General features: G+C 49.4%; 3 protein-coding genes across 9 annotated transcripts; 1 reads left to right on the top strand and 2 right to left on the bottom strand.

The window, feature by feature from the left end:
• Positions 1-14: 14 nt before the first annotated feature.
• LOC101071748 (protein ABHD15) lies at positions 15-2,613 on the bottom strand. Its single transcript, XM_011611445.2, has 3 exons — positions 1,746-2,613; positions 1,444-1,673; positions 15-1,360 (listed from the first exon to the last, which is right to left on the bottom strand). The coding sequence occupies exons 1-3, from the start codon at positions 2,487-2,489 to the stop codon at positions 685-687; spliced, it is 1,650 nt and encodes a 549-aa protein (XP_011609747.2). The 5' UTR covers positions 2,490-2,613; the 3' UTR covers positions 15-684.
• Positions 2,614-3,737: 1,124 nt separating this feature from the next.
• LOC105417476 (von Willebrand factor A domain-containing protein 7-like) lies at positions 3,738-10,512 on the top strand. Of its 7 annotated transcripts, none has more exons than XM_029848632.1 (19): positions 3,738-4,090; positions 4,230-4,323; positions 4,838-4,927; positions 4,991-5,097; positions 5,223-5,413; positions 5,489-5,761; positions 5,833-5,926; positions 6,007-6,141; positions 6,891-7,077; positions 7,148-7,323; positions 7,408-7,520; positions 7,591-7,707; positions 7,801-8,004; positions 8,076-8,208; positions 8,292-8,441; positions 8,788-8,880; positions 8,967-9,238; positions 9,317-9,610; positions 9,693-10,512. In XM_029848632.1, the coding sequence occupies exons 5-19, from the start codon at positions 5,234-5,236 to the stop codon at positions 10,041-10,043; spliced, it is 2,772 nt and encodes a 923-aa protein (XP_029704492.1). In that variant the 5' UTR covers positions 3,738-4,090; positions 4,230-4,323; positions 4,838-4,927; positions 4,991-5,097; positions 5,223-5,233; the 3' UTR covers positions 10,044-10,512. The 7 variants fall into 7 exon arrangements, with proteins under 7 accessions (XP_029704492.1, XP_011609723.2, XP_029704493.1 ...); XM_011611421.2 differs by having other exon boundaries at positions 4,230-4,327; XM_029848633.1 differs by lacking the exon at positions 4,991-5,097 and having other exon boundaries at positions 3,738-4,050.
• On the bottom strand, positions 10,340-17,138 carry coro6 (coronin 6). Its single transcript, XM_003971070.3, has 11 exons — positions 16,922-17,138; positions 15,240-15,439; positions 14,243-14,365; positions 12,571-12,700; positions 12,315-12,493; positions 12,104-12,223; positions 11,925-12,029; positions 11,695-11,840; positions 11,520-11,577; positions 11,224-11,451; positions 10,340-11,070 (listed from the first exon to the last, which is right to left on the bottom strand). The coding sequence occupies exons 2-11, from the start codon at positions 15,435-15,437 to the stop codon at positions 10,948-10,950; spliced, it is 1,410 nt and encodes a 469-aa protein (XP_003971119.2). The 5' UTR covers positions 15,438-15,439; positions 16,922-17,138; the 3' UTR covers positions 10,340-10,947.
• Between the last annotated feature and the right edge of the window lie 618 nt (positions 17,139-17,756).

The following is a 17,756-nucleotide window of genomic DNA, read 5'->3' as shown; positions in this document are numbered from 1 at the left end:
GTCGTGTGTGTGTGTGAACAATCACGTGGAGTCCTGAATACATCGGTCAATTCATTTAGAATTTAAATAATGATAAAATGTCGTCATGAACACGTCCAGTGTTGCAATCTAGGTTTAAATGAGAATGAATGGAATCCCGCTGCTGCGGGTGTCGTTTCTGAGCTTCCTGTCTGGCAGCTGTAATCTGGGCTCTGGAACAATGTGACCCGACTGGTTTCGGGTTTCTCTGAGGGCTACCAGCGAACCGCTGTATAACTGCTATACTAGGCGGGGCCAAGTGTGTCGGAGACCACAGAAACGAAATCTGTTACAGCCCCGATTACAGTCTTTGAAATCATTTAAAAACGATTCTTAACGTCCCCGCGGATCTGTTTGTGCAGTCACGGCTTCGCGCCCGCTGCAGGTTCCTGCGCACGGAGGCAGACCGGGTTTGACCGTCCCCCCTGGATGAGTCACTTCGCGATAAAGCAGAATGCTGCGCAACCTGTTCGGACCTCATCGCCATCGCTGACCTTGAGTGTCCTGGAATGAGTGTTTCCATTTCTGGAGAAATGTTCCAGTCTGGAAAGACCTCACAGGTCCATTTTCTTTAATCCTTTATCACCAAGATGTACTCTCATACATCATTTAAGGCCATTTAATGCTGAAAATATGACAGATGGAAGTTTTAACTTCAAGCTTTCCTTAGCGTGTGTAGGACCTCTTCCAGGCAAATTTCCTGTCCTCCGAGTCCGCTCCGTTCAGTTCGGCTGCCTGTGGTCTCGTTCTCCTCATGGTGATGGCTCTCCTCCTGCGAGGAGCTGCCATGTTGATCCTGCTCCTCTGACTGGTTTCTCCCACTAGATCCTTCCTGCCCAGCAGGTCCCTCTCCTCTAATCTCAAGAAATCGGCCACTAGTCTGAAGTACTCCAGGACCGCAGCGTGACTCCAGCTACCGCCCTCCCTGGCCTGAGCTCCATCCGACCGTTCTTGGTGCTCCAACGCGAACCCGCAGTGGCCTCCTCGCTCTGTCAGTGCCAGCAGGAAATATGGATTATTCTGGAAAAGGGAAATGGGCAAGGAGGAGGCAGCTGGGAGGAGAGGGTCATCGCTGCTGTGGATACAGAGAACCGGGACCGCCACGTCGTCTGCATCTCTCAGTGGTTCGTTCCTCTCCCAGTAGCTGCCCCAGTCCCCGGCTGGGTAGGCCCTCTCACCGAGCGCCCACACCGCTGAAGGAGACAACCCCTGCGCATGTGGGCGGGGGCTTTGTGGTGGCACAGGTTCTGGAGAACAGAAAAGGCTCTCCTCAAAGTCTCTGAGGGATGACGATCTGAGAGCCCGATCCACGTCCAGAATGCCACCGAAGGAACTTTTATATCTGAACAAGAGAAACAGAAGGACTAATGTTCCTGTCCATCATCACAGGAACCCTGACGGCGTCTCGGCTTCGCCCGTTCTCACCTGCTGAGCTGCAGTTTCTGGGGGAAGAGGAGCCCACAGCGGTAGATGGGAGGCATCTCTGCTTCAAACCAGAGCTGGCCCAGGAGCACCGGAGAGACGGCTGCAGCGGCAGTCAGGTACGCGCCGGAACCGGACTCCCCCAAGTAGGAAAGAAGAACCCCAGAGCCAGAGCCCTCGCTCACTGCCACCAGCATGGAGGACGGGTGCCGACTGTGGACGTAAACCAGCACCTGGACGTGGACGGCGTCACAAAAGCTCCTTCAGCTCCAGCTCTATTCACGCGAACATTTGAACGCGCCTACCTGCTCGAGGTCGGCTGGGTCCCCGAACTCGGTGAGTCTCGCCGTGGTCAGCAGGCATCCAGCGGTTCCTCGTGAATGAACCACCGCCACATAAAAGCCACGCTGCATGGCCTGTCGGCAAAGTGCCTTTAAGTGGGGGGTCATACCACCCCGGTACTGGGGGATGATGAGCAGGATCGGGGGCGTGGCAGTGAAGCCGCCCTGAGCCTTTCCGTCAAGGTGATGCTCCGTCCTCCACTGGCTCCCTGTCCTCCAGAACATCCCAGCTGACACCGTCCCCACAGCCCAGTCCAGGGCTACAACACCCCCATCTTTGAGCAGCAGGTGCTCTCTGCTGAACGACCGTCCGCCCCCTCGTCCCTCACCCAGCATCGCGGACAGCGTCTGCAGATGGGGGTCCCCTCTGGGCCCTGGCGCCGGCCTCATCTGGGTCAGAGAGCTGCAGCTTTGCAGCAGATACTTGGCCAGAGCGGTGGGTTTGCAGATAAGCCTCGGACCGCCCGAGACCTGACCCGACCCAGAGGAAACGTCCGGCGGCCTGACCTCCTCTGTCTGTGTCACCCTTTTCTTGTCCGGAGGCAGCTCCAGGATCAGGCAGATAACGAGCCAGAGGCTGCAGCCCGCGGCCCTGGCAGCAGACCTCATTCGACAGTGGAGCCCAGGCCAACGGAGACCCAGAGACAGCAGCAGGACCAGCAGCGAAGGCAGCAGGCAGAACAGCCCCTCCCAGACGGCCAGCTCCATGGGTCCTTCCTATGTAGGGTTAGGGTTAGGCAATCCGGCAATGACACAGCAATCCGGCCCGAATGTAAGTGATACTCGCTGTTCTTCAAAGGGACATTTTCACAGAGCAAATGTAAGCAAAACAGAGGGAAGTGGTGTAAATAAGCTCCTGCCCTTTGTCCTCCCCATGAATTATTTACTGCAGGCAAACAAATCGGTATCATTTCCATCCAACAGTCCTCCAGTTCCCAAGTCCTCTTTGTTGAAGTTCCAATCACGATGATGGAACCCACGTACCAACAGGAGCGTACTTTCATTAATGAGTGTGTATCCTTACACTGATCAGGGGATAAAGTCAGAGAAAGGCATGAAAGTTGAAGAGGAAGCCCATCGCTCATGAAATCAGAGCTGTATGTGCAGATATAGTAGCTTATTAAATATACATATTTCAGCACCAGCCTGTGTTCCGTTGGTACAAAAATAGATCAGATAAATGAAAGTCCACCCGTGAACTGGCTTTGTACATCCATCTACTGTCCATCCAGTCTGTTAGCCGCTGCCTGTCCCCGATCAATCTGGAGGAGTTACTGGGGCCTGTCCCAGCAGTTACTGGGCAGGAATACTGTGTGTGTGGTCACCAGTCCGTCACAAGAAGCTCACACTGGGCACTTCATGATTCTGGCCCTGCGTCAAGTCACTGGAACTGAATTTTGACTTTAATTAGCAAAGTCGGGCTATTAAAAGATAAACTTTACTTATAGATGGTGATATTTGCCTACTTTTGTTGACATATCATCTCTAAATATGGTTAGGCTAATAGTAGAAGGCCATCAACTGCTGGCAGTGCTGACACATTTGTAACTGAGCACAGAAAGCGATGTGGGTGTGTGAAGGGAAAAATCAGTCCAACAGGTTTAGCACACATTCAGCTCATTCCACAGTGTTTTTCATCCAGTATTTTTGGTCTCAGTCATTCACTACTGTCATTGGAAACCCCACAATTTCAGATATTTTATACTAGCAAGCGATTGTACTACAAGTGCTCGATTATAGCTGATGATGAATCTGCAGCTGTTTTTTCTCTGTAGGCGGGTGAAGGTCAGTTATATACGGATGAACACCTTCGTCATCTTATAAAAAATAAATAAATGATAAAAAGGTGCGTCCGCGGGTACCAACCGGAAATGACGCACGTCTACGCCCACCACTTAAAATCACCAACTTTTAAAATGGCAATGTGAAAATGGGCCCCGTGCCTTTTCTTTCATCAGATAATGATGATATTAGCTGCGCATTTAAGGCTCAAATTCAATATTATATCAATATATAATATTTCAAATTCAATATTTTAGGATATTACAGAACGCGAATCGTGTAATAAACTATGTTTATCTCCAAACGCTGTGTATCTTCACCCATTAGAGTCAAATATATGAAGAGGTCGTAATTGATATGGCCCCTGTTCCTACACTGTCCGTGTCCATGGCAACGCCATTAACGACAGCTGTGTGTTCGTCTGAGGCAATGGACTTTTGTTCCACGCTGATCAATTAATTAAAAGGGATTATCGACAGAAATAAAGGTGCTGATGATAAAGTGACGCTTCCACTCCAAATTTGAATGTGCGTGTTTAAACCATCTTTTATTAGCCTATATTTAAATATTTAGTGTTCAAACAGCCTCGTCCGCGGCTTAATTACAGGTTTCAAGTTACTGTGCAGCAGCACAAAAATCCTCATGTTCATTATTAATGTTTTCCAGAGACACGTTTTTCTCCCGTATTGATTTTAATCCAGGCCAAAATATCCCGGCGTTTCTCCGTCTCCACTGTGCAACGCTGGACTGAAGCCCAAATGTAGGTAATTACCTTTTCAAGTGTGTCCACCTGCTCACCTCTATGTGCCTCCAAAGAGTTTGTCTAAAAATGATGTCTAACTTTCATTCAAGTCTGCTAATTATGAGTTTGCGCTGAGGAAAGAGGGGAAATTCCTCCCTGCAAAACTTCCACTTCGATGTCATTGGTGTGTGAATGTTCCTTTTCGTGACAACAGTTTTGAACAGTTGGTTCTCATTTTAATTCTCGGCTCTATTTTGCAGCACAATTGGAGTCTTCATGTTACACCGTGCCTTCTAAAATTTCTCCCCGTTTCTGCTGTTTTATATGGATTCAGAATAATCGGAAGGGGAATTTAAAGAGTCTCCCTGCAGTAACGGCTCATAGAATCAGAGTTACATGTCTTTTATAAATAACGCAGTGCCGTTTTATTTTAGATAAAGCTGCTCGATTTAAAGGGCTCATTACCAGAACCTTTCGAAGCAACAGGTAAAACAAGTCCGGCTTGACCCCACCTTTCTGCGTGTGTTGATAGTATAATCAGAAGCTGCCGGGACTCCAGGAGCTGAGGAACAGACCTCTTAAAACGTGGGATTTTTTTTGAAGGACATCAGACCTTGAGAAGGTGATGTAAAGTCTTTATGATCATTTGGAGAATGGGGGTAATAACGTGATCTTTTCCATACAGAGACGGGCTGTGCTGAGGAATGAGCCACAGTTATCAGTGTTAGTTAGAATCCAGTCGTGCGGCCCGACGTGCACGGTCACAGTTTTTAAAGTTGGATTTGGCTTGAGGTTAGACATTTTGGATTCGAGGATTTCCAGGCGGGTGTGGTGCACTCGGTCACATCTGGGTGAAAGTGATCAACATGTACAGGCTTAAACTGATGCGTGTTTCTGCTCCACTAATGTTCCGTCAGGCTGGGAAACGATGTCTTCAGGTTCCGCCGCCATCGTTCTCCTGCTCCTGTGCGCCGGAGCCGACGGGTTCGGGATTGTGCCTTCGGATTCTCTGAATCACCAGGAAATCACCGAGAGAGCAATTTTAGACAGGACTGTGGAGGTGTGCCGGGCCCTGGCCCTGGCCGAGGGGACGGACTTCAATGCTCCCGTAAGGATCCTTTCTGTTTTCCCTTTGGGAAACGTGGGTTTGAGCTGAACTCCTCTGCCTGTCTTCCCCCTGCAGCAACAACCCTACACCGCCGGGGCCGTGGCCGTGGCCTGCGGGGTCCCCAAGTCCACCAAGAGTTTCCGCAAAGCCATCACGCTGATCACGCTGAACAATGTGAAGATCGACCTCCGTTTTGCCTTCAATGGGAGCTACCACTTTGATGAAGAAATGTTTGTCCAAGGGAGGAAAATCATCACAGATGGAATAATAGCCGTCAAAGCTAGCAACAAGGAGGGAAACTACGAGGCGGCCAGGGAGAAACTGGGAGCCATCTTTCATCCTCTTCAGGTCTTAAATGGAATTTTGAAGGTGTAGCTAATGCTAAATTAGTTATTCATATTTTCTATGTGAATTTAAAGGACTTCTATAGTCACAGTAACTGGGTGGAGCTGGGTAAGAAATCCCCAAATGCCAATCTCCTCAGGACAGACACCAGCATCGGTAACATAGCAGGTAAATACATAATATCATCAGTGTGTGTTGGATCGGGCAGCGTCAGTATTTGCTGCGGGAAAATGTTCATACTTCTGCAGCCAAAAGCAGGGCGACGTGTAGAAACTGTGATGGGGACGACTGCAGCAGGAACATCCTGGAGGACATCTTGAAGGAGAACGTTCTCACCTCCGGATATTTCGGTGTTGTGCCTTTAGTCTCGACCAAACCCAAAGGTAATAGACTGAGAACAAACACTTCCAGCACCATAAGCAGACTAGATTCAGCTTAAATCAAATACTTCCAGCTGTGTGTACACTTCAGTTTCCTACTCCCTGTCGTCTGCCCTGCAGACATTTTCATGTTCCATCTAGTGTAGTAGAGAAGACCAGCTCAAAATTTCCAAAATGTTTAGATTCAAGCACATCTACAATAAAATAAAACCCTCTAGATTGGAATTAGAATTTGTTCTTTAAAAGGCAACTGACACTTTTATGTCAGGTCTTGCAATTGTCATCTGTGCCACTAGATGGCGCCAAATTGCAGACCTGCAGTCAAGTGGGTTTTTATGTCATATAAACCATAAATACTGCATATGGAGAGCCGAAAGCACGTTTAACCATGGATCTGGTGGTGTTACATTTAGTATACATAAATATGTTTTTAAAAAGACTTTTTAGATAGACTACATTTAGTGCACACTAACTATAAATATACATAAGGTTTCGTTACTACTTAGAGGACAACAGAAGTTGACAGAGCACCAATTGTTAAGTTCAGACAAATGTAGGTTGAATATATACAATTTAGTAGCAGATCAAATAAAATTGCAGGTGTGTATTTCAGTTCAGTGTGAAAATATTACATCATGTTCTCGTGTCCAAAGCCTCTGCTGAAAAGATTAGCATAAAAACATTATTAAAATACTTCATTTCCCTAAACATTTACAAAGCGGATATTCTTCTCATACCCTTTGTTAAAACAGGTAAATGCAGCCACGGAGGAGCGGTGGATCAGACTAGTTTGATCGAACCCAAGGGCGGCATCAACAAAGACACTTTAGAATCCAACCACGGATTCCTCCACAATGACGCCGGCAACCTGGCGATAGCCGCCACCAGCGAGCTGTTGGAGGACATCCGCATGGCCGCTGGTGACCGACCCTTCCTGGAGTAAGTCTGTGCCTCAGTACACGTGTCGCCGTCTCCCTCTCCATTGTATCAACTCGCTCTCCTCCTCCAGGATGTTGGGAATTTCCAAAAGGTCCAGCAGGGCTCTGGGTTTCCTCATCGACACCACCAAAAGCATGAGCGATGACATAGAAGCTGTGAGGAACGCCACTAATGCTATCGTGGACAGTGAGGTGGGAACGGAGAACGAGCCCTCGGTGTACATCCTCGTGCCTTTCAATGATCCAGGTGGGACCTGTGGGAGGTGACAATCAGGGAAGTTAGCCTTGTCAAGCCTCACCTAGATGTTTAGCTGCGTCTGTTTGACCACAGAGTTCGGACCACTGATAAAGACCACGGACCCGGAGGTCTTTAAAGGCCTTTTTAAGACTTTATCTGCATCTGGAGGAGGAGACAACCAGGAACTAAGTCTTTCGGCTCTTCAGGTACTATGATTTTCTCTGGAACTCCGAGTGTGACAACGTGCAGTTTAAACGTGTTATTTCATCCCTGTAGTTGGCTCTAGCTAACGCTCCCGCCAATTCGGAAATGTTTCTCTTCACGGATGCGGCGGCTAAAGACAAATACCTGAAAAACACGGTGATCGCGCTCATCGAGCGGACCCAAACAGTGGTGCGTACACCAACGGTGGGCCGCCATCGTCAGCTCATCCGTACCTTGGGTTTGTTCGGGATTTAGGCACGCTGTTGGCGTTTTCCGGTTTAGGTGAACTTCATGATTTCTGGGTCATCGGAGGCCAATCGCCGGAAACGACGACATGCGCAGCTGCAGAGCAAGATCACGGGATCGGACGCCCAGCTGTACAAAGAGCTGGCCCGGGCGTCGGGAGGCCAGGCCATCGAGGTGGCCACAGCTGATCTGGCAGCAGCCATCGGCCTCGTCACGCGGCTGTCGTCCAGCGCGTCTCTGGTAACACCACGAAAATCTGAGGTCGGGGAGGTTCCTCTGCCAGACCTCAGTGGTGACCTCTGAACCTCCAGGTGACCCTGCTGCAAGCTGTCAGGGACCCGGGGCTGGACACCAACTTCACCTTCGCGGTTGACGAGACTGTAACCAACCTGACGGTTTACATCACCGGCCAGTCGCTCAGCTACACCATCACCAGCCCTTCAGGTGGGACCGCCCCCAAAAAGGGCCCCAGCCAGACAAGCAGTGCAACTCTTTGACATTTTGCTTTCTTTTTGTTTTGTTTGAAGGGGAATCTCAGCAGAGCAACGATACGGCAGGATCACTGATCACCGCGGCTGCATCAGTGGGAAACTACATAAATGTGCAACTGAAAAGCCAAGCAGGCCAGTGGAGTGTGAAGATCATGTCAACGAATCCCTACACCCTGAGGGTCATAGGTGAGGAGCCGTCCTCTGGGTTTGGTTCTTTATTTCTCAGGTTCCGAGTGCTAAAATTGCATTGTTCATGTTCTGAAAACTACTATTTTACCCAACTTTACAAGTGGGTTATTTTGATATCAATTAACCGGACAGGCAGGTGTTGGCCACGCCCACTTACACGGGGGAACCAGACGCGTGTCATTTCGTTAGATGTTAGCGAAGCTTAAAATAGAGCATCTTTGTCCTGTCCAGTCTCTGTGCAATCTAAAGATGGTGAGCATAGTTATTTTATGGCCCACGACATTGTTGGCATGTTTCTGCTCTAAAATTAACATTTACCTTTATGTCATTTTGGTATTTTTAGGTGAGAGCACTCTTGACTTCCTGTTTGACTTTGTGGAGATGTCACAGGGTCCAGTCGAGGCTTTTGCTGCTCTTGAAACGCGTCCCAGATCCGGTAATGTAAACTGTTAAGATGCCAAATTCGTGGACTAAAACGGCGTCGTCTCATCAGACTCAAGCAGCTTTGCTTTTCCTTGAAAGGCGTCAACGTTAGCTTGTTGCTAACAGTATCAGGGAATGACTCCATCACGCTGACGGAAGTCTCTCTGGTTAAGCTGCTGGGGTCCGAGGAGATGGACGGAGTGGTGAAACCACAAGAGAGCGGAAGCTTCTTAGTGGAGTTTGAGGCCCCGCCTTCGGCTGAGTTCGTGGTGCGGGTGAAGGGCCAACGTGACGGAGCCACAACCAAAGCATCGGCAAATTTCCAGAGGGTGACGTCCACCAGCTTCAGATCCTCCAACCTCACCATTACTGTAAGTATGAGCAGACACCAACAACTCCGTCAGCCTCCGTCACACCTGTGCTGACGCAGCCGCGCCTGTCCTCCCAAGGCCGATTCCAATGGCGTCATGACGCCGGGAACGCCGTTCTCCGTGCCCTTCTCTGTGAAGAGCTACGTGCTGGAGGGGAACTTCACGGTCCGAGCCACCAACAGTCGCCTCTTTGATGCCACGTATCCCACCAGTTTAAACCTGAAAGCTGGAGGCAGTGCCAACGGTACCGTGACCATCACGGCGCCCGTTAACACCACATCCGGGACCGATGTCACCCTGACCATCGAGGTCGAAGCTCCCGGGGGACAAGATACGAACTACGCAGTGCTGCGTTTCTCCGTCATTAAGCCGGTAAAACTCCTGACACAGATTCAGTCCAAACTCTGTTTATTATCGGTTGCTCTAGTTTTACTAATAACCATCATCCTCCCAGGTGACCGACGTCACTCCGCCCGTGTGTCAGCTCATCAGCCGTCACGCCACCTGCCCCAAAAACTGCAATTCCTCCAGGTGGACCCTCTCACTCCGGGTGTCAGACGAGGCCGGCGGGACGGGCGTCGCAAATGTTACTCTAAAGACTGGCAACGGGATCTTGGACACGACCTATGGAGATATAACGCTTGTGTCCTACAACGCGTCCTGCTGCGCACCTAAAGTGGAGCTGCGGGTCACGGACGGGGCGGGAAACGCGGGAACCTGTTCGTACTCGCTCTCCAGCAGAATTATGCCGTCGCTCTGGGTTAGCCTGGTCACGTTGGTGCTGGGGCTCCTCATAAAGAGATGAGTGCAGGTGTGGTCAATCCCGCTTACTTGTAGTGGCTTTTAAGTTCTGCCTTGCAAAGCATATGTAGCACACTAATACTGGGTTCGGGTCTCTCCCAGCAGCAGCCATTCATCTTAGAGCTAGAAAGGTTGTCACATTCAAGCTAAATTCATAAAAATCTGAATGCAATGACAGGAAATACAACTAAAGGGCCCACATTTGGCCAGGACACATGACACCGGTTTGTTGGGTTGTGTTTGTGCTGGTTTTCCAGACGGTCCCGTGTGTGTGTGGCAGAGTAGATGGAAGGAGACATGTTTTTAAAAAACAACACAGTTTTATTATTGTGATCATTCTATTTCTTCACAATCGTCCTCAGGATTGTGCAGCTTTGCATATTTCAATACGTCCTTTTTCTCCTTCCTGATCAATATTTACATTTCAACAAACGCTTCCAAGCAGACTTGTGGAAATAAACTGGTCTAATAGATGATATTTTCTAAGTCTGGGAGTGCTTCAGGTTTGGAAATACGCAGCTGCAATTTACAGAAAAGAGCTTCCAACTTTGAAATGTGTTTTCCTCGTTGTTTAACAAAGCAACTTGACTTTTCAGCCCCCACACGGCCCTCCAGTTATCCACCCAAATCTATTTACTGAGAAAATACTGTAGCGTTAAAGGTAGATTGCGTTTTACCCGGAATGTGGATCATTTGTGATCAGCCACACAGTTACAGCAGATAAAATTGGATCTAATTTAGTTGTTTTTCGCATAAACGCCAACCTAAATTGTCTTCACCAACATTCAGAAGCTTCCACACTGCTAGTTGTCGACTGGCAAGGCCGTTAACGGGAGTTAGGAGGGTTCTTCCTTTAAAATAAGGCAAACATGTCAATCATTCTGAACCAGTTCTCCCAGTGCTGCGCGTCAGTCCGTGCCATTGGTGTACTGGGAAAGCTTATTCTCAAGGTCACAGATTCTCTTCTCCTGAGACAAAACAGTGGCCTTCAGATTTTGAATTTCTTCCAGCAGCCTCTCCAGCAACTGAGGCTACATGGGGGGGGGGGGGGGAGAAAAGATGGTGAGCAACTAGAAAAATGAGGTAAAATCCAAGAAAAGGAGTTGAAAGGAGGCAGGAGGAATGATGCTGGGTGTGAAAGCTGTAGAAGAGCGTGCACAACGTGCACGGATGCAGCGACCTACCGGGAGACTGCTGGTCTCCAGCGTGGACATGCTGCGCCGCGTGGCGGGTCTGGAGTCCAGCACGTTCTTCCTCGCCACTTTGAGTTCCCGGCTCTTCGGCGGCACGTAGCCGTCCCTCATGGACACCAGAATGGGGTCTTCATTGCGGCCCTCCAGCCAGTCTTCGGGTTCCATGGAGGGCTCCGGCCCCGCCGTGTCTGGGTACAGGTCGTCCTGGAAGAGGTCCGACTGCAGGGGGCAGTGGAGAGTAATGAGAGCGCGGCCTTCCTCCGGTGAAACGCGCCGGTTAGACTTACTTTTCTGGGCACCGTCATGGTGATGGGTTCACACTTCTTGTCAAGTAACTTGAATAACCTTAAAAAAAAAAGAAGATCTCAGTCGTTTGAGGCTCCTAAATGAGACGACGGAGGCGGTAAAAACAGGACCGGAGCGTCTGGAGCCACCGTGGCTCGTCCACCCACGGCGTCTCACCTCGCGATCTCGCATTTACTGACATCCACGCCCCTCTTGGGCATGAAGCCCATCCCCCTCTGGGGCTCCTTGCTGCTGAAGGTGTTGAGGTAGTGGACGTACGGCGGCTCCTCCGTGATCTCAAAGTACCTGATGCTGCTGTCCCCCTACACACACACACACACACACACACACACACGATTGTTGAACACATCTGCAGTGCACCGATGAACCGAAGCGGCGCTCCGTACCTTCCCGCAGAGGTAAACCATGTTTGCGTCGGCGTCGTAGTAGGGCAGCAGCACGCCGTTGCTTGTGTCGAGCTCCAGCAGCGCGATGGGCTCCTCGAAGTTCGTCTGCAGAGAGTTTAAAACGGGACGATTGGGATTTTCTAGGCGGACAGAGCGTGATCACGTGACTGCTTGGATACCGGGTCCCAGAGTCCGAGCTCTCTCTGGCTCATCCTGGTGAATCCTGTGGTGAAAATGTTTCCGTCCCTGGTGAAGATGGCCCTCATCGGCCGGATGCCGTCGTGCGGAGCCAGGCGTTCCTGCGCAAGAGCAACAGGCGGAACTCCAATAAAATCTGAGGTCGCGCCGCTAACTTGGTAAATAAGGGTGGAGGGTTCCTTTCTAACTCACCGCCACCACCTCCCTCTTGCGGGGGTCGCACACGCGCAGCCGCCGGTCCTTGCAGGTGGTGCAGAACAGGCTGCCGTTCCGGTTCCAGCTGATGCTGTAGATGAGGTCCGGGTGGTCGTCCATGGAGATGAGGGGCTCGCCCGTCCCCACGTTCCAGATTATAATCAGATTATCACTGCCTGGGGGAACAGATGGAGGCGTGAGCCTACCCGCCCCTCCCCGACAGGCGTTCAGGTTTGAATTGACGGCGATCTACCGGCAGTGAGGAGTATGTTGCGTGCGGTGGGGTGCCAGGTCACGATGCCCACGCGCTTGGAGTGTCCCTCCAGGACCACGATGGGATCCGAGATGGGCCGGGTCAGCGTGTGGTCTGGGATCTGCCACACCTGGAGGACAGGGAAGAAGGGACATGAGTGCACCTAAGATAAGAAGCATGAACTTACCCATGAGCCACAGTATTCCCACCCCCGCGCAGACACATCCTTTTCTTTTAGCGTTGGCATCAACGCCGCCGCCCTGATTTATGCTGCAGTTTAGTCATCTTAAGTGAGTCATAAATTCTCTGGCTGTTGTTACCGACCCACTTTTCCACTTCAGATGGTGACAAACCGCGCCAACGCCGGGCGGATGCTGACTGAACCCATTTAAAAGTCACAAATGATGCACTGGTCACAATTTACTGAAGCCTCCTGTGATTTATTTGTTAAAATCTAATAAATACTTGGGGGGGAAAGTACTTGTCAGGTCAAGGATTTCACTGTTTCTCCATAAAAAAATCCAAAAAACACGTCTGATTTAGCCAATTTTCTTAAATTTATCTGATCCATTTGGCATCATTTTTTCTGTTTTAAAAGCCTTTTCCTCATTTTAGATTGTCAGGATTTTATTTTATTTTTAAAAAAAAGCCAGATGTTGATGTCAAAGCCTAAAATCTAAATGCAAATAAATAATTTTTTTTAAAGAATTTTGTTGAATTTGGGAAAACTGAGTAAAAAATTAAGAAATGAGTTTAAATGAATTCTAAATTTGCAGAAAATGAAAACACTCCGGCAAAGAACAAGAAGCTTACACACACACACTCTCTCTCTCACTCTCTCTCTCACACACACACACACACGCACACACACACACACACACACACACACACACTCTGTTCTGCCCAGCAGCTGCTGCCATTAGAGAAAGAACCGTCCAGTTTCACGGTTCAGAGCCAAATGCGACAACTGATGCGTGCTGAATAAGCAAACGTGTTCTTACACAAACAAAACATTTTATGACTGTCACATGCCGAGATTCTGCACATACTGCACACACACATACTACACACATACAGACTACACACACATACTGCACACAAAGACGCGGGTTTCAGCACACGTGCTCTTATCTTCGCTTTTTAGCCCCTGCACTGACCTCTGGTGGCGAAATACAGTAACGAGTTCAAATATGGCGACCAGGGCGGATTTGATCAACTTGATCGCCCTGAACAACAGCGATCAATGATACAGTGACCCCCATGTTACAATAAAAATGCACTAATTAAAGTCACTGGAACATAATAAAAAAAATAGATGTCTGGCTGCAGAGGACACACCTTTTACCTTTGTTTAATGTAAACTGCAAGTCACTCCTTCATCCACCCTATTAATTATTACTATTATACCTGAAATTAATTGCTTGAACAACAACAGCGAAATCCCACAGACAAGCACGGTGGAACTAGCAACTGTGCAAACATTACAACAGCAAAGCATGGAAGCGAAGAGACAAGGGGACACGGTGGACGGTCGGGACGAGTGGACACACTGAGGATTTATCTGATGTGCTTCTTTCTTTAGGGCCACGCAGACATGGCAAACTCAGCCTCTGAGTGACCAGCTGTTTCCCTGCCCCAAACACACACAGAGACACACACACATTCTGGTTACCATGGCAGTACAGTCCTCCGAACCGCTGGCCAGCACGTTGTCGTCATGGGGGCACCAGTCGATGTCGAGGACCGGCCCAGAGTGACCGATCACCATGGGGTAGTTCTTGTCCACGCGGCCAGTCTTGTTTCAGATTGGACACAAGAAAATACTGTTAAAACGGAGACTGACAAAATTAAGAATCAATACACGTTTAAATTTACCCCGTTACACCTTTTTGGCGTGATAAACAGGAAAAGATGGTCATTTATTGTGACACACACACACACACACACACACACACACACACACACACACACACACCCAGGAGAGGTGTATTTATAGCAGGGTGATGAGGTGTTGATAGGGGAGGTTGTCTTGTGGTCAGTTAGGGTGGGGTGGGGGGTGGGGGGTGGGGGTGGGGGGGGGGTGCAGTACGGACATGTTGCTGTGTATTAATAGCCGGACTGTTCACCAATATAATCACATCTATTCCCTCGTGCACGTCTATGTACCTTAAGCGCCATGTTAATAATTCCACCCCCCATCTATGCGGTGGCTAGCGCTAACTCTCCCTTTAGTTCTTGATTGGGGTTGTTGTGGTTGGTTGCTACGGAGATTAATCGCGTTCCCTTTGGAATCGGCCTCGAGTGTTGAGCATGACTTGCGTAACGCCACATACCAACAAGGTCCCCGTGAGTGTGGCTCATGTAAATATTCTATCTGTCAGGGTCCAACTATGATTCCCAGTATATCTACACATCGATCAAGTGACTGAGACAAGAAAAATGGAAAAACAATCAAAAATGTTCTAGCCTCCCTTTATTCTGTGCTTCTAGAGACGATTCTAACAGATCAACACATGGATTTGAGGGTTGCGTGTCTCAATTATTCCATGTTGTGCAGATTAGACCAGGTTTTGTTGGCAGTTTCGGAATATTCAGCCTCACACTGACAGCGAAATCATGGACAAATCCACGTTTTTGCCCTCTGCAGCCCGACCTTTGACCTCACTGACCTTGGAGATGGGCAGGACCAGGAACGATCCTCCTCCGCTGGATTCAACGATGACTGCCAGGAACTTTGGGTTGATGGCGCAGAAGGAGCTGTCCCACGTCACCTTGGAGACGCGGATGTCATCGTAGGCCTGCTCGGCTTTGACTGTCTGGCCGAAGACGTGGCGAAACTTGCTCTGTCGCACAATGCTGCGACTCATGGCTGCGGGGAGGGAGGAGGAGGAAGAGGAGGGCGAAGAATTGTAGCATAGCTTAGCTAATAATCAAGTGTCAGCATAACCATCTATAATATACAGAATAGGTTGTATTCCTATTCCTCAGAGTGCCGGCTTACACTTGTTACCATTTTCTGGAAAAGTTTGAATTACTTTGACATTTTAAGTAACTTTTGTAGGGTTTCTATTAACCCTTCCAAGCTTTTCTTTGATGACTGAGGCTTTGATCTGTTTTTAGACAGTTTGTTGACTGTTCTGTGGTCCCTCCAGGCGCCGGGCCAGGGCGACCACGATCTGGTGAAACACAGGACATACAGTATGTGATAACGGGGGCTGCCACCAGGGTGGATATTAATAGCTGATTGTCACACCAAACGCTTTGTGACGGCCAAATATCAAAGAGGAGATGAGCGGCTGGTGGAAAACGTCAGCCGTGCTGCCAGAGAGAAGCATCAGCTGCGTTTAACCGAAGCGGAGGTGGAACCACGTGAAGCTCCACACACAACCTGACACTTTATTATATTTGTTCACCACCAAACTAAAGATGAAAGCCCCGACCTGTGATGGCGTAAACAAAGGGCGGAAGTGCCGATGTTTGACTCCAGCTCAAGACTGAATCAGGAGGCGGAGGCGTCCGTGACTCAGCCGAGGGGAAAGAAGCTACCACGTCTTTCTTGGAAGCTCTCTGCAATCGAGAGATCTGCATTCTAACCAGCGTGGGCCGGCTAAGGGCACCTCACACGCTATTTTCTCACTACTACCGTGCAACAGACTTGGTGAAACAGTTTTCTTTCACTGTCGAATGCAAAGAAACTTTACAGTAGCATGTTTAGCAGTGAGGGAAACCCCAGAAAAGAACAGTAAGACAATAAAAATCCTGATACGATTCCACTGCATTGCAAACTGAAAAAAAGGCTCATTTCCGGTTGTAATTGGGGTTTCAGGATGGTGTCGAGACCCCAGATTTGATTCAACTTCATCGTAGGCCTGTTTTGATTGTAAATTACAGGCTGAAAATGTGCGGCCTGCTCCTTTAAGCCTGCCTCAGGTTAATGAGATCGCCTTGCGAGAGTCGGGATAGACAGAATGACACTGCCACTTCCCTAATATAGACATGACAAACTGCACAGGCCCACCCGGTGCCAGCCGCTCCTCCCACCCTGAACCTAAAAGTCCCAGAATGGAGGCAACAGGGTTCTGTGGCGCTTTAACCACGGATTTAAACAAATGCGCGCAGTCCCCGAAAACGCGCGTTAACGCAGAAATCAAGGAGATAAAAAAACCACACAGCTTGTATGTTAAAATAAGGGGGGAAAGAACTGCCAGCAGAGTGGCGCACATAAGGAGCCTGGTTTCTGGGGGTGCCCAGAGGTGGGGACGCGCTCAGCCCTCTCCAGCAGTGCAGTAAAGGCGCTGACGCACCGCTCACCTCACTGCCGCACCGACACTGAACTACTGTCCGCACTCACCTCAAGGTTTTAGGGGAGCCCCCTCTACCCTGGACAAACTTCACGCTTATTGCTGTGGCCTGAGGCTCCTTGTGCAGCTGCGCGGAGGCCGTTTGACGCTCTTCCCTGCGCTCCGGTTCCTGGAGTCGGCGCGGACTTGCTGAGGAGACACGCTGGACAGCTGCGTGACGCTCCAGGACAGGGACAGAGGGAGTGGAGAGAGCCGGGGGGCCACAGAAGTGGAGGGCGGGCTGGGAAGGGGGGCTGTTGGGTCGGGGGGTGCGCATCTATTTTGGAACAGGCTCGGTCAGTGCTCGGAAACGTGACGCGCGCCGGTCGCAGTGCGGGACAGGCGCGCCCCCGGCGTCAGTGTCACGACTGCCCCCCTCTAAAGAAATGAAATGGGATTCTTTAATAAAAAAAAAAAAAGGTGTGAGAGATATTAAACAAGTAGAGAGCGCACACGTGTGGCCTGATGGTGCGTTCATGCTCCAAACGATTTTTGGTGAGGTGACCACAGCACCTGTGGGGCGCGTAGGTGGATTTTACCCTGTTATTCTGCACCCCAAACACCACATGACAAGTGATACTTGATTGGAAAACTGTGCAGACATTAGTCACCTCATAAATTATGATAACGTGTATATGATTCATTAAATGTGTGACATTAAATTAACTGATGGCGTCGTGAAGATTTGGACAAACTGCAATTTTTACACTCAACTGCTGCTGGGGAGGAAAATCCCCTGGATCTCCTGCAGGATCCCTGCTGTTGAGGCTGAGAGAGCGGCACAATTAAGGATCTTCTTAATGAAACGAGTAAAAAAATAAATAAAACCAATAAAAATGCTTGACT

The sequence above is a fragment of the Takifugu rubripes genome, chromosome 15 (genome assembly GCF_901000725.2).
Source record: "Takifugu rubripes chromosome 15, fTakRub1.2, whole genome shotgun sequence".
NCBI lineage: Eukaryota > Metazoa > Chordata > Actinopteri > Tetraodontiformes > Tetraodontidae > Takifugu > Takifugu rubripes.
The sequence above is the reverse complement of the archived record's forward strand: the minus strand, read 5'-3'. Positions and strand labels throughout refer to the sequence as shown.

Coding starts and splice junctions, on each gene's coding strand:
- LOC101071748 (XM_011611445.2), bottom strand. CDS start 2,489: ATGGAGCTGGCCGTCTGGGAGGGGCTGTTCTGCCTGCTGCCTTCGCTG. Junction 1,674..1,745: donor ACCCAGCCGACCTCGAGCAG/GTAGGCGCGTTC, acceptor GTCCACGTCCAG/GTGCTGGTTTACGTCCACAG. Junction 1,361..1,443: donor CAGAAACTGCAGCTCAGCAG/GTGAGAACGGGC, acceptor TCTCTTGTTCAG/ATATAAAAGTTCCTTCGGTG.
- LOC105417476 (XM_029848633.1), top strand. CDS start 5,234: ATGTCTTCAGGTTCCGCCGCCATCGTTCTCCTGCTCCTGTGCGCCGGA. Junction 5,414..5,488: donor GGACGGACTTCAATGCTCCC/GTAAGGATCCTT, acceptor TTCCCCCTGCAG/CAACAACCCTACACCGCCGG. Junction 7,078..7,147: donor GGTGACCGACCCTTCCTGGA/GTAAGTCTGTGC, acceptor CTCCTCCTCCAG/GATGTTGGGAATTTCCAAAA.
- coro6 (XM_003971070.3), bottom strand. CDS start 15,437: ATGAGTCGCAGCATTGTGCGACAGAGCAAGTTTCGCCACGTCTTCGGC. Junction 14,366..15,239: donor TGGTCCTGCCCATCTCCAAG/GTCAGTGAGGTC, acceptor ATCTGAAACAAG/ACTGGCCGCGTGGACAAGAA. Junction 11,841..11,924: donor TGGTTTACCTCTGCGGGAAG/GTACGGAGCGCC, acceptor GTGTGTGTGTAG/GGGGACAGCAGCATCAGGTA.